The following is a 15,675-nucleotide window of genomic DNA, read 5'->3' on the forward strand; positions in this document are numbered from 1 at the left end:
ATGTTAGATCCCTGTGCTTTGGTCATGTGCCTCAGAAGAAAGGTTTGAGTGACAGTGCATTAACCAAATTCCTTCAGTCCCCAGCTCTGTAGTGACTTAAATAGGGTTCTCCAGAAAAGAATCAGGGCTGAGCATGGGCTATTCTGGGCACAGGTGACATTCATTCATGGATACGGGAATGAATGGCAGGGGTGGGGCGGTGGGGGAGGGTTCAGGCATCCCAGTAAGAGATTCCTTTTCAACAATGTTTTCTCTTTCTGTTCATTATAATGTATAATGTATAATGTATAATGTATAATATACTTCTGTTGCTTTGATAAACTGTGTACCATTAAAGAGGGACTCAACCAAAAAGATCTCCTAACACTTAGACTCGTGATCACCGTAAACTAGGAAAATGTGTATACATTTCAATTTATATATAATTGTGGCTTCACATAAATATGGTAGAGTGAACAAGAAAAGATTTTCAAGCATACAATATATAACACTAAGATAAAATTCCGTCAAGGGAGTGGAATGGAAGTATAAGTCGAAGAAGGGAAAGGAAAGAAAGAAAATTCCTGACCATCAAAAGACAGTTTGTCCATATATATACTTTAATGAATATTCTTGAAAATCAAACCACTAAATATTGAAATTCCACTGGCCAATTTAGATGACAGCGTAAATAACGTAGCTTTAAAAAGGTTCCTCTCAGGTGTACCAACCTAAAATCATTCAAAGACCAGTGGCCTAGACCGTCAGGGACCTCTCCACCATAAAAGGCATCTTCAAAGTATAATGTTCTCAAGCTGATGCTCCCTGACACTGCATCATGCAGGGGACAGACCTCTCCGCACCTACCTTTGCCTCACCCAGGTCCCCACCTCCCACGAGGACAGTCACTGCCACTTCCTGCCCGGCCCCTGTGCTTCTCTCACCTCCCTCTCTGAAGCAGCCTCCACATCGCGCCAAGAGTATCTTTCTAACACGTGTGGCATCACGGAACTCCTCAGCTTAGAGTTTGCAATGAATGCCCCCAACCACAAGGTAGCACTTACTGACTCCTCAAGCCAAGCATTCATCCTTTCTCCCCAGCTCTCCCCCATGGCTCCCCTCCCACCTTCAACCCTCCTAAACACCTCTCTGGGCCCATGAAATGCCAAGGCCTGCCATACTGCTCCCGACTAACCTTCCCGCCTCTCTCTGCCTAGAAAACTCCTGCTCTCATGTTAAGACACAGTGCCAAAGTCATCTCCTCCCTGAAGCCCTCCGTGACTCACTCCCTGTGTAGAAGATACCTCCCCCCACCAACCCATGCCCTTTGCATAGACCTTTATTGTCACCTTTATGTTAGTGTCACTGTGTACTGGTAGGTCGTTGCCTCTAAGCTTAGATCTTGGAGGACCACAGCCGTTGCTTCATAATCTCAGCCAGCATCCTAAAGACCCAGCTGAGCCCCAAGTAGACAGCAGGCACCAGGAACCATTGGACCTTATTCTATCAACTCATTTAGATGGTGACCCTGGTCCCGTCGAGCCCCACTCCTTGCATGTCCCTACTCGGAGTGCCCATCTCTCTCTCCCCTTTCATCATGTCTCTAAGCTTACCCACTCCCAAACACCATCAGCTCACCCCCTCAGTAAGAGCAGCATACATTTATTCCCGTTCTCCATCACATAGCAACTCAACTTCTTGCACAACTTATGACATGAAAAACTGTCAACACTTCTAAAATGTGCAAGTATTTTACATCTGTTGAATTCTCTATCATACGTATTCAGGGATTCATGGGTTCATCTGTGCAGGTCACTAGATCCAGTCACTGGTCCCCATACTGTCACAATGTTACTCAGATTTACAAGCCAGTCTCTCTGGGAGCTAATCACTAAGCCAGGTCATCCTTACACAAATCAGTAATGTGGCAGTGACCCCTTCATTCCTTCATCTAGTATTTACTGAGCAACTACTATGTGCCAGACGCTGTTCTGAGCACAGCGGATGCAGCACTGAACAAAGTGCACAAAAATCCCCATCCTCCCAGGGCTTAAAATCTATCACAGTCTAATAAACAGAATAACTGAGTGAAATGCATGGTCTATCAGATGCGAAAAGCACCCCACAGAAAATAAAACAGGGAACGAACCACAGAGGTTCAGGTGGGGGCTCTGGTCCTGAGGAGAGCAGTCAAGCAGGCTTCCCTGAGAAGCTGGCACTTGAGCAGACACCTGAAAGCGATCTCTTCTTCCCATGTGGTACTGTTAACTTCCAAGTACAGTAAAACCTTGGATTGCGAGAAATTTGTTCTCTGAGTGTTCCGTAAGATGAGCAAACCTCTCTCTCTCTCTCTCTCACTGTGGGATTGTGGGTGATCATGTCCCATGCTTGGATGGTCAGTCTCAAGCTGCAGTGTTTGGCAGAAATCAGTGATTTTTCAGAATGTGGGAAGGTGCCCACAGCTGGCACTAGTGTATTTTTTTGTCACTTCAAAGCACCTATGGACAGTCCTTTGCTTTTCCATACAAGAGTAAGCTTAGGAATGTTTTGCCTCATTCTAGGTCAGGCTGCCTGCAGATATAGACCTTTTCCTCTGCTGCCTTATTGCCAGTAACATTAAACATAGTATCTGACAAGAGTTCATTAATACTGTACTGGAGGGGCACCTGGTGGCTCAGTCGGTTAAGCGTCCAACTTCAGCTCAGGTCACGATCTCACAGCTCGTGAGTTCAAGCCCCATATCGGGCTCTGTGCTGACAGCTCAGAGCCTGGAGCCTGCTTTGGATTCTGTGTCTCTCTCTCTCTGCTCCTCCCCCACTCAGGCTCTCTCTCTCTCTCCTTCAAAAATAAATAAATGTTTAAAAAAAAATTTTTTAAATACTGTACTGTAGTCAACATCTGTTAGTGATAATGAAAGTTGTCCTATATAATAACCCTCCTCTCTCTTGTCTCCCTCACACCAGTCACAAAGGTTTTTAAAGGTAAGTACAGATTAATTTTTCTTTATATTTTGTATTTACTTTATTATTTTGTATCATATCACTGTACTGTAATCATTTTTATATGAATATTTTTGGGTCGTGGAACAAATCATCTGAGTTTCCATTATTTCATGGGGAAATTCACTTTGCTATAAAAGTACTTTGGATTACAAGCCTGTTTCCAGAACAAATTATGCTTGCAAACCAAGGTTCTACTGTACTTTCTTCTCTGCTGTCTCCCTTCAGCTCACAACAGCTACGGCAGGAAAAACCACCAGCATTTTTATAAGTCGAAGGCATTGAGGTCTACACCCGTCTGGGCACCAAGAGGCTCTGCATTGGCCAAGTTCTCAGGCATGTGGTGACAGAGCCAAGACCAGCAACCAGGTTTTCTCGTTCCCACATACAAACTGAGGACATAGCAAGCTACCAATGTTTTTTTGTTTGTTTGTTTGTTTGTTTGTTTGTTTGTTTGTTTTCAGGGAGAGACAGAGCATGAGCAGAGGAGGAGCAGAGAGAGAGGGAGACACAGAATCCGAAGCAGGCTCCAGGTTCTGAGCTGTCAGCACAGAGCCCGATGCGGGGCTCAAACTCACAAACTGTGAGATCATGACCTGAGCCCAAGTCGGATGCTTAACCGACTGAGCCACCCAGGTGTCCCCAAGCTACCAGTGTTTTTATATAACCCCAATGAAATTGTGCTTCTAAACATGACAGACTGAGACAGAGCACTTGTCAGAGGCAAAACAGCAGGGTGGAACCCCACCTCTACCTCCTCGGGGTCATCCTAGAGACCACACGTGGGTCCTCTAGACCACCCTGCTTTCTGCACAAGAGCAAGTCACCCTGGGAATTCACTTCAGGGGCTGATTTTTTCTTCAATGTTTATTTTTATTTTTGAGAGAGAGGAAGAGAGAGAGAGAAGAAAGGGAGGGGCAGAGAGAGCAGGACAGAGGATCTGAAGCAGGCTCTGTGCTGACAGCAAAGAGCCTGATGTGGGGCTCGAACTGATAAATCATGGGCTGATTTTGATGTATGCAAGAGTAAACCCAAGTTCCTGTCCCCTAAGAACCAACCAGAAATATGATACCTTTGACCCGCTTCTTTGCACTTCTTTGAAAGTTCGAACTTTGTTTGAGCAATTGACATGGATGGCCAAAAAATCTTGACAACCAGCTTGAAATTTTTTCTCCACAATTATAAGTGTTTACCCTGGGGGAGAAAAGGGGAGGGGTGGTGAATGTTCTATAGTATTCCTTTAAGTAATAATATAAATAGCAAAAATATTTTCAGTTGTAAGATACAATACAATACAATATAATACTAAATGTAACGTAAATACAATATCGGGCCCCAGGGAGAAGGGAGCACTCAGGAAGCTGCAGGCGAATACCCCCAAAGCACAGGAAGACCCAAGGTCCGGTGCTCATGCGAAGCCTTCAGATCAGATAAGAAGCTTTGGAAGTTCCTCTTAAAAGACCTTGTTTATGTCCATTGTAGCCACTGAATACCACAAAGCTTAGAATTTGAGAGCTTCCAGAGCAACATTTTGCTTTAAGAAGCCCTTGAACCCAGACATATGTTCTGGGTTTTTACTACACACCAGCGAATCTTTTCCCTCATGGCCAGACCACATGGAATAATAGGTCTGGTCTGTGGAAAGAGCACTATGCCTCTCAGTTACCAGTATAAGTGCATTCATTGATCCAGTTTTTTAAAAACTCTGTAATATTAGAGACTTTTTAAGTATAATTTCAAGAATTTAATTTTTTTATTCAAAAAAATTGTTTTAATTTTTTAAATTTTTAAGTAGGCTCCATGTTGGGCATGGAGAACAACACGGGGCTTGACCCTGAGATCAAGACCTGAGCTGAGATCAAGAGCCAGACGCTCAACCGACTGAGCCACCCAGGAGCCCCAAGAATTTAAATTTTTAAAAATTATTCTAAAATCTACCCATCACCAGAATCCACAATGCAAAATTGCTAATAACCTACATTGGGATTACAAGATAGACATGCCCTTAATTTTTCCTGGATCAAATAGCTGCCTGTCTGTATGTAGAAAGGGAAGAGTAGAATGAAACCTCATTTAGTTTCACATTCTCTTCGATGCTTTGAGAGATTGCACTGAAGTCTGTTTTCATTCATCTGAGCACTGATGGATCTGAGAAGAGACCTAACTACCTCTTTATTAGCCAGAAAACAGCATTCCTCTCAAATGTACAACCAGGAATGCACCTTGTAAATAACAGCAGGTATCCCTAAATGGCTAGGGAACATGCTTGGTAGGTTTGAACAACAGCAGGGGGCAGTGTGGTCAGCATGGAGTTCATGAGGGGAAAGAGGCAGCAGACTGGATGGGAGGGGGCGGTGCACCTGAGGGCAGATCTACAGGGCATTGCTCTCTTCCCCCTCTGTACTACCCTGCAGATGAACCTGAGATTTTTACCTGTGGCAGAGTCTCACCTGTCTGCACAGACCTTGCTTTGGCAAATCTGAGTCCGTTCACCATTTTCCTCAAGAGGCACCGCTATAGGCTCCATCGCTAATGAACAAAGGTTAGAGACAGATTTACCATCACGCAAAAAGAACAACAATATAAGTGTAAGTATTATCACAAAGTATACAAGAATTGTCATGACCCTGGAAATTGATTGCATCAAATAATTGGCCAGGTCTTGGAAATCTCTTTGTAACACAGAGATTCTCTTTAGCATGGTCATCACCAACAATAGCTTGTACACCAAACAGCCTTCTTACGGAAGACCCTGCACTCAGACAGTCACATCCACCGCAGTCACATCCACCACAGTCACATCCACATATATATATATTTATATGACACTATAAATCCCTTAGAAGATTTCTCTACCTCTGGGTGACTCCACATACTAAAGCCATTGTTTTCCCTTACATCCTTTAGAAATAGGCAGGCATGAAGATTCATTCTGTAAAGATATCAGCATGGAGCGGTATTTCTCAACAGCTCCTGGGAGTCAGCATCCAATTGGATTCCTGTGCCAATCATTGTTATCATGATGGATAGATGGATAGGTAGACAAGACAGACAGACAGACAGAAATAAAACTGTTACTATGTTAGTGGGGTTGGGAAGCTTTTTTAAAAATTAGTTACATGTATCATATGTATGAAGGAGTATAGAGCATATGTATGTAACAGTTTAAAGAATAATAGTTAACACTCATGTACCCATTAGTCAGCTAAAGTGGTATCCATTCTTTAATAAAATCAGAGTGAGATACGTGGATGAAATGAGAGGAAACTAGCCCAATGCCATTAAGGTGTGAAAGACCTTTGGTAAAGGCTGAAACTGCCAGGCCCTCTGTCACTCTGCACTCCTTGTCCTCCATGAGCCATTAAGAGTATAGGGAAAGGCAGGAAGCCAAGGCACCTGAGCAGAATGTGTGGTGCCCTCTATTCTGCAGACACTCAAAGAAGGAGCTCCTCCTGTGTGACTCACCTGTGCCCTCTAGCCCTCTCAGCATGGCTGCCAGTCACACCGCTCACACTGTCCCTCAGGCAAGCTCATGTCATGCACGCCTGAGTCCCTGCCCCTCTTGGTCCTTCCTCATCACACAGAGCACAACAGAGCACAGCAAACTGGTGCATCACAAGCTTCAGATCATGCCTGTTGCTCAGGCCCTGTCCATCACAACAGGGCTTTCACCACGACAAAGAAAGAGATGCAACGATTTGAGTATCTAGAATTCCATAGGGAACTACGTCCTCTGCTTGTCTGCACCTTACCCATGCACAGCCAGTTCACACTCCTGGCCCTTTGTGGGGAAAGCCAGAAGAACTAATCCAGAATGCTCAAAAAGTTCAGAGAAGGAATGTGTTGTGCTGAGTAATTATAGATGCTGTCATGTCAAAGGAGTATGGATGGGAGAAGGATATAGTGGAGGTATGCACACACAGGGGAGAGCAGTACAGCAAGCTTGGAGCATTGGTTATGAGGAAGTAACCACAGCAGTGGGGACAATGTGGACAGTTGCACACCCTGGACAGCCAATGGTAGGCCTGTGCTCAGCCTCTTTGCATCCTTACCCAAGGCTCTAAATAAATCACACAGGGTCTTTGGCCTTTAGCTGCCTTCTAAAGGTCATTGCAGGCCTCTGGTTAAGACCACAAAGTCTGGAAGCCATCCATGAATTGAACTCAAGGGCCCCCAACAAAGTTCATGGGAAATGAGTTCATTATGTACTAAGCCCTATGCTCAGATCAGAGATACTGAGAAATAAAAAAGCCTGGCCTCTGGATGCCTAAAATCTTTGGGAGTGACAAATCACACACATGAAACCATTAAAATGTCTTGTTTTACTATTTATTATTTAGTTTGTCCTGTCATGCATTGCCAAAGGATGTCCTTACTCCACCCACAATGCAGGAGTCCCCTGAAAGTGAGCAGAGTATCTGATATATGGTGGGAGGGGGCACAACACCACCTCACAAAGTGCTGCTGATTTGGAGTGGAAGATATTGGGTATTTGTTTTCTTTCTTTCTCCCATTCTTTACATTCTGGGACAAACCCTACTTAGTCATGATATATATTTTTATGCTTCAGAGAATAGAAAGGAAGAGAAGCAATCTACTCAATTATTTTTGTAAGTTAATATCCTGGGTACCTAAACTTAAATAAGAAAAGCACAGTAAGAGAAGATGATGTATCAATCTCACTAATAAATAGGCAGAAAAAAAAATACTAAACAAAATATTGGCAAACCAAATCCATCAATGTATCAAAAGATCATTGTCAAGTAGTGTTTTTCCCCCCAAGAGTCCAAGGATAATTTACTACTAGACAATCTACTAGTGTAAGACATCACACTGATAGACTATAGGGAAAAAAATATGATGACCAACAGATGCAGAAAAAGCATTTAATAAGAATTGACTACTAGTCATCATTTGGCTAAATAAGAAAGGAACTACTTTAGCCTGGTAAAGCAAATCTAACAAAAACCTACAGTAAGCATCATTCTTATTTTTGAAACTTTGAAGGCATTCTATTCAAATCAGTAATAAAGAAGGATATCTTCCATCACTGCTCCACCATTATATAAGAAGGCCTAGCCAAAGCAATAAGGTAAGAAACAGAAAGAAGATAAATAAAAATTAGAAAGATATGATACTACCATTATTAGAAGACAATATACCTATTTACACAGAATATGCAAGAAAATCTTCAGACCAACTAATAAAACTAATAAGAATTCAGAAAAAGTACTGGGTAAAACATTAACATACAAAAATCAATAGTGTTTCTATATGCATTGATAGCCATGAAAATATTTAATAGAAAAAAGATAGTATTAAAAATATTCCAATAAACTATTACATAGCAAAAAAAAGTGTAAAAGTTTCTGGAAAATATTATTAAATTTTGGAGTAATTAAAAAAGTCTTAAATGGAGAGAAACACTGTAAATAAAAGACTGGATATTATATGATGTAAGTTCTTTTGAAATTAATATATGATACTACAATCAAAATATGATTACAAATATATGACTGCAAAATATGTGATTTTGCAATAAAAATCCCAACAGGACACACCAATAAATATACAGAGATGGTCAAAGTGGATAAAAAAGCACGAGCCAATTGTATGCTGGATACAGGAAACTCACTTTTTTTTTTTTTTAATTTTTTTTTTCAACGTTTATTTATTTTTGGGACAGAGAGAGACAGAGCATGAGCGGGCGAGGGGCAGAGAGAGAGGGAGACACAGAATCGGAAACAGGCTCCAGGCTCTGAGCCATCAGCCCAGAGCCCGACGCGGGGCTCGAACTCACAGACCGCGAGATCGTGACCTGGCTGAAGTCGGACGCTTAACCGACTGCGCCACCCAGGCGCCCCAGGAAACTCACTTTAAATATAGTGATATAGGCAGATTAAGAGTAAAAGAGCTAAAAGGCATCCAAATTGGCCAGGAGGAGGTCAAACTTTCACTCTTTGCAGATGACATGATACTCTATATGGAAAACCCAAAAGATTCCACCAAAAAACTGCTAGAACTGATCCATGAATTCAGCAAAGTTGCAGGATATAAAATCAATGCACAGGAATCGGTTGCATTCCTATACACCAACAATGAAGCGACAGAAAGAAATCAAGGAATCAATCCCATTTACAGTTGCACAAAAACCATAAAATACCTAGGAATAAATCTAACCAAAGAGGTGAAAAATCTATACACTGAACACTATAGAAAGCTTATGAAAGAAATTGAAGAAGACACAAAAAAATGGAAAAAGATTCCATGCTCCTAGATAGGAAGAACATATATTGTTAAAATGTTGATACTACCCAAAGCAAACTACACATTCAATGCAATCCCTATCAAAATAACACCAGCATTCTTCACAGAGCTAGAACAAATAATCCTAACATTTGTATGGAACCAGGAAAGACTTCTAATAGCCAAAGCAATCTTGAAAAAGAAAACCAAAGCAGGAGGCATCACAATCCCAGACTTCAAGCTATACTACAAAGCTGTAATCATCAAGACAGTATGGTACTGGCACAAGAACAGACACTCAGATCAATGGAACAGAATAGAGAACCCAGAAATGGACCCACAAACATATGGCCAACTAATCTTTGACAAAGCAGGAAAGAATATCCAGTGGAATAAAGACAGTCTCTTCAGCAAGTGGTGCTGGGAAAACCAGATGGCAACATGCAGAAGAATGAACCTGGACCACTTTCTTACACCATACACAAAAATAAACTCAAAATGGATGAAAGACCTCAATGTAAGACAGGAAGCCATCAAAATCCTCGAGGAGAAAGCAGGCAAAACCTCTGTGATCTTGGCTGCAGCAACTTCTTACCCAACACGTCTCCAGAGGCAAGGGAAACAAAAGCAAAAATGAACTACTGGGACCTCATCAAAATAAAAAGCTTCTGCAGACTAAAGGAAACAATCAGCAAAACTAAAAGGCAACCAAGAGAATGGGAGAAGATATTTGCAAACGACGTATCAGTTAAAGGGTTAGTATCCAAAATCTATAAAGAACTTACCAAATTCAACACCCAAAAAACAAATAATCCAGTGAAGAAAAGGGCAAAAGACATGAATAGACACTTCCCCAAAGAAGACATCCAGATGGCCAACCGACACATGAAAAAATGCTCAACATCACTCATCATCAGGGAAATACAAATCAAAACCACACTGAGATATCACCTCACACCTGTCAGAATGGCTAACATTAACAACTCAGGCAACAACAGATGTTGGTGAGGATGCAGAGAAAGAGGATCTGTTTTGCATTGTTGGTGGCAAAGCAAGCTGGTGCAGCCACTCTGGAAAACAGTATGGAGGTTCCTCAAAAAACTAAAAATAGAACTACCCTACGACCCATCAATTGCACCACTAGGCATTTATCCACGGGATACAGGGGTGCTGTTTCGAAGGGACACATGCACTCCCATGTTTATAGCAGCACTATCAACAATAACCAAAGTATGGAAAGAGCCCAAATGGCCATCAATGGATGAATGGATAAAGAAGATGTGGTATATATATACAATGGAGGATTACTCAGCAATCTAAAAGAATGAATCTTGCCATTTGCAACTACGTGGATGGAACTAGAGGGCATTATGCTAAGTGAAATTAGTCAGTCGGAGAAAGACAAAAATCACATGACTTCACTCATATGAGGACTTTAAGACACAGAACAGATGAACACAAGGGAAGGGAAGCAAAAATAATATAAAACCAGGGAGGGGGACAAAACAGAAGAGACTCATAAATATGGAGAACAAACAGAGGGTTACAGGAGGAGTTGTGGGAGGGGGGATGGGCTAAATGGGTAAGGAATCTACTCCTGAAATCATTGTTTCACTATATGCTAACCAATTTGGATGTAAATTTTAAAAAATAAAAAATAAAATTTAAAAAAAGTAAAAGAGCCATCCAGAAGGTATAAAGACAACCTACAGAATGGGAGAAAATATTTGAAAATCATAGATCTGAAAAGGGACTTCTACACAGAATGTATAGAGGACTCTTAGAACTCAATAATTCAAAAATAAACAAGTAAAGAATCTTAATAGATATTTTTCTGAAGAAGATATACAAATGACCTATAAACACATGAAAAGATAATAATTAAGGAAATGCAAATCAAAGCCACATACGTACCACTACACACCATTCTGATGGCTATTAAAAAACAAAAGCAACAGAAAATAATAAGTGTTGAGGACGTGGAGAAATTAAAACCACCATACATTGCTGGTGGACATATAAAATCGTGATGCAGCCACTTTGGAAATGCTGAACACAGAGTTCCCACATGACCCAGCAATTCCACCCTTCGGTACAGACCCAGGAAAATTGAAAACATGTCCACGCAAAAACTTGTACACAAATGTTCACAGCAGCATGATTTCGAATAGCCAAAAAGTGGAAACAATCTAAATATCCTTCAACTAATAAATGGATTTTTTAATGGTATATCCATGCAATGGAATATTATTCGACAACATAGATGACCCTCAAAAACATGATGCTAAGTGAAAGATGCTTAGTTGCATACAACACAATCCCATTGATATGAAACATTCAGAAGAGGCAATTGTGAATACACCAAAAAACTCCTGAACCATACATTTCCCACTAGCCACATTTCATGTGCTCAATAGCCACAGGTAACTAATGGCTACCAATCTGGACTAAATAGATACTGAACATTTCCATCATCAAATAAAGTTCCATTGCACAGAGCTGATCTATGCTTTTATATATATTAGATAGTTCATAACAAAAAATCAACAAGGAAGAATTAAAGTTTGAGTACATATCATGACAGGTGATGGAAATAAAGAGAATATAAGTAAAAAGACAAATCAAATTTTATATTTCTTTATTTTTGGAGTGATTCATTAGATCTTTACCTCTCTCCAGAAATTTCTCTAAACACAAGGAGCAGAAACATTTTGTTGTCTTTCAGACATCATTTCACTTCCGTCAGGATTATTTTAATATTTGGCAGAGGAAAACCTATTATTTTTCTCTCATGGGAGAAGAAAAGCTACTCTTGACGGTTAATTCGTAAAGACGAACCCAGTTTTCGCACCTTTGGCTTTGATGACCATGATCTTTTGCTGCAGGTCAATGAAGGGCTGGATCAGGCAGAGCCGGGGTTCCTGCTTCTGACTCAGGCAAACGCCATTGTGATTCACAACCATCCAGCTCCGGTCATACAACAGCCCTTGGCTTCCTATAGGCCACTTGGTCACCTAAAGAAAAAGGTAAGTATTTTAGGGCAGGGCTCCTCAAAAATGGTCTTCACATTATTGCACAGTGGCTGCACAAGTACAGACAATCTTCACGAATTCAGGACATACTCTTGGAGGAGGAAATGAAGGAAAAAAAGAAAGTAAAGCAAAGCAGACAATGCAAAAGAGACCGTGAGAGAGATACCTTCCATTCACCCTGCAGATCCACTTCTTACCTTTCTCCTCTTCAAGCTGTCTTTTTTTTTTAACTTGTTTTATTTTTTATTTTTTAAAATTTACATTCAAATTAGCATATAGTGAAACAAAGATTTCAGGAGTAGATTCCTTAGTGCCCCTTATCCATTTAGCTCATCCCCCCTCCCACAACCCCTCCAGTAACCCTCAGTTTGTTCTCCGTATTTATGAGTCTCTTCTGTTTTGTCCCCCTCCCTGTTTTTATATTATTTTTGCTTCCCTTCCCTTGTGTTCATCTGTTCTGTGTCTTAAAGTCCTCATATGAGTGAAGTCATATGATTTTTGTCTTTCTCTGACTAATTTCGCTTAGCATAATACCCTCTTGTTCCATCCACGTAGTTGCAAATGGCAAGATTCATTCCTTTTTATTGCCGAGTAATCCTCCATTATATATATATACCACATTTTCTTTATCCATTCATCCATTGATGGCCATCTGGGCTCTTTCCATACTTTGGTTATTGTTGATAGTGCTGCTATAAACATGGGGGTGCATGTGTCCCTTCAAAACAGCACACCTAAATCCCAGTACAATTGCTGGGTTGTAGGGTAGTTCTATTCTTAGTTTTTTGAGGAACCTCCATACTGTTTTCCAGAGTGGCTGCACCAGCTTGCATTCCCATCAAGCTGTCTTTTACATGGATAATGTGTGTGCATGGAGCAACATTCAGAGAGAACAAAAGTGTGCATGGAAAGTATTGGGGCGCCTGGGTGGCGCAGTCCGTTAAGCGTCCGACTTCAGCCAGGTCACGATCTCGCGGTCCGTGAGTTCCAGCCCCGCGTCGGACTCTGTGCTGATGGCTCAGAGCCTGGAGCCTGTTTCCGATTCTGTGTCTCCCTCTCTCTCTGCCCCTCCCCCGTTCATGCTCTGTCTCTCTCTGTCCCAAAAATAAAAAAAATAAAAAATAAATAAAAAGAAAGTACGTCTCCACCCCACCCAGTCCCCAAGCTCCCCTTCCCATAAGCCTCCATCACTCCTGCTTTCTGTATATCCTTCCACAGTGGTGAATTCCTGTACAGGCATACCCTGATACTGCAGACATATTTCTTGCACAAATTATGGCTACACTGGAGTGGTCACTGAGTTGATCCACTTTAAGTGTATAAGTTTTCCCGAATTCTTCATATTTCTACAAAATTAAAATGTAAATTACACCCACTGCCTATATAGATCTTGCAATCTAATACCACTCTCCAATATAAAAGAACTGGGATTCCTTGGAGAAATGGTTGATTCTAGGACTGGATCAGGAGAATCTGGTGGTGGTAGAAAGGTAAGGAAGTATTCAAAAAACAGAATGATGGGAGTATGGCAAAGGGATGCAGGAGTCAACTGAAAGCATGCCTCTGGCCAAGACTGCTCAAAACAATTTGAGCAAAAATAAGAATAATGATGTAGTATTGGATTATAACCCAACATACAAAATAAATATTCATGAGTTGATACCAAAATAAATAAATGCTTGAATAAATAATAAATACACAAATACGTAAATAAGAGAAGTTAAATCTCCTATACAGAAGAACCTCAAAGAATCGATGTAGATGCTCCCTGCTCAAGAAGGTGGAGCCTAACTCCCCACTCCTTACATGTGGGCTATACTTACTGACTTGCTTCCAAAGAGTTCAGTATGGAAAGGGGGTAGAGGAGAAACTTTACAGTGAACAAACTTGGCAAACATCATCTCAACCTGGATGATGAGGATTCATATCAATAGTGATAAGTCATGTTGATAGTATGTACTAATGATATGTTTTATGATATGATATGATATATGATATATATGATATGATGAGAATAACACTTTACCTCTGTGGTCTTCCTCCCCAAAAAAAGCCCATAACCCCTGTCTAATCATGAGAAAGACATCAGACAAACCCAAACTGAGGGACATGCTAAAAAAATACCTGACCAGTACTTCTCAAAACTGTCAAGGTCATCAAGAATAAGGAAAGTCTGAGAAACTGGTACAGCCCATACAAGCCTAAGGAGACATGACCGCTAAATATACTATGACATCCTGGATGAGATCCTGGAACAGAAAAAGGGCATTAGGGGAAAAATCACGACACTTAATTGAAGTATGACCAGGTCTTCATAGTAGCTTTGTCCACAGCTTAGTTGCTAACAGTACTCATGTGACAGCACATGCACAGTAGTCCCATAAGTGAGGGCTCTTCTGGAGCCAGCTCTCCACTGAAGAGAAGCACAGGCGAAGGTGGAAAAAACACTTGTGAAATAGTTAAGAGACAATCATTCTTGAACCAGTTGTGAATCAATTTCATGCAATTGTTTTCCTCTGAGCACTAGATTCAGCTACCCGAAAGAACCTGAAGACTTCATTTGCGGGTAATGAAGAAAGGGAAGCAATTTTTAATGAAGGAGCATTTTGGGGAGTGGGTCTTCCAGTAGAGGACATCAGGGAAGACCGAGGCACCACAGAAAGTAAAGGAGAAGAGCTGCCTGGCACAGGGGGAGGGTGCAGAACTCAAGGAGGAAGAATACAGGAAATGAAAATGTCATGTAATGGGGGGTCGGGGTACTCTGGAGACTGAGACCTGGGTTTAAATCCCACCTCAACCATTATTAACTTTGAACAACTTCCAAACCTTCCTGAGTCTTGGCTTTGTCATAGGCAAGATGGACATTATTCTCATTTCTCATAGTATTGGCTAAAAACTAAAATGAAATATAAAATGTAAAGCAACTAAAATATATCAGATAATCGATAGATGTTAATCCCTTTACCTCTCCCATCAATTTTTCTTGTGTATCAAATACTCTGTCCATAAACTGTAGCTGCTTCTGTTAGTACAACACCCGAGCTCAGCAATATTATGGTCTATTTAAGTCTTTATGGGTGAGCCCAGAAACCATCATTAAATCATTATTTCTATAGGAAAACATGTTTTGAATTACAAATCACTTTTTAGAAGACAATGTATTACTGGAGACAATTCTCCATGGTCTCTCGTTTCTGCTGTGTGCCTGCTGTAACAAGCAGAAACACTCATTTCCCTTTTGTTCCAGACTACCTTTTTGAAGATGTTTGTATAACCTCTGGGGAGGAGAACAGGTTTGCTCAAAGTCCAGTATTATAATGTCTTCCTCCAGAGAAACAGCCAGGCAGGTTTACTCGCATCCCATTATGAAAACAAGTCAGGTTCCCTGAGCGAGGGGTTCCTCAGCCATGTGCACAGCA

The 15,675-nt window shown here is 41.1% G+C and overlaps 1 protein-coding gene across 1 annotated transcript in view; it reads right to left on the reverse strand.

The window, feature by feature from the left end:
* MOCOS (molybdenum cofactor sulfurase) overlaps window positions 1-15,675 on the reverse strand; it is a 56,916-nt gene that overhangs the window by 13,138 nt on the left and 28,103 nt on the right. The window contains exons 9-11 of the mRNA XM_047086867.1: window positions 12,076-12,238; window positions 5,429-5,507; window positions 4,051-4,172 (exon numbers count right to left, since the gene is read on the reverse strand). Of these exons, the coding sequence (XP_046942823.1) occupies window positions 4,051-4,172; window positions 5,429-5,507; window positions 12,076-12,238 (364 nt within the window). The remainder of the gene's footprint in view (window positions 1-4,050; window positions 4,173-5,428; window positions 5,508-12,075; window positions 12,239-15,675) is intronic.

This window comes from Lynx rufus, unplaced genomic scaffold, assembly GCF_022079265.1.
Source record: "Lynx rufus isolate CCGP_SWC_20201006 ecotype Redwood Valley unplaced genomic scaffold, mLynRuf1.p SCAF_22, whole genome shotgun sequence".
In the NCBI taxonomy this organism is placed as follows: domain Eukaryota; kingdom Metazoa; phylum Chordata; class Mammalia; order Carnivora; family Felidae; genus Lynx; species Lynx rufus.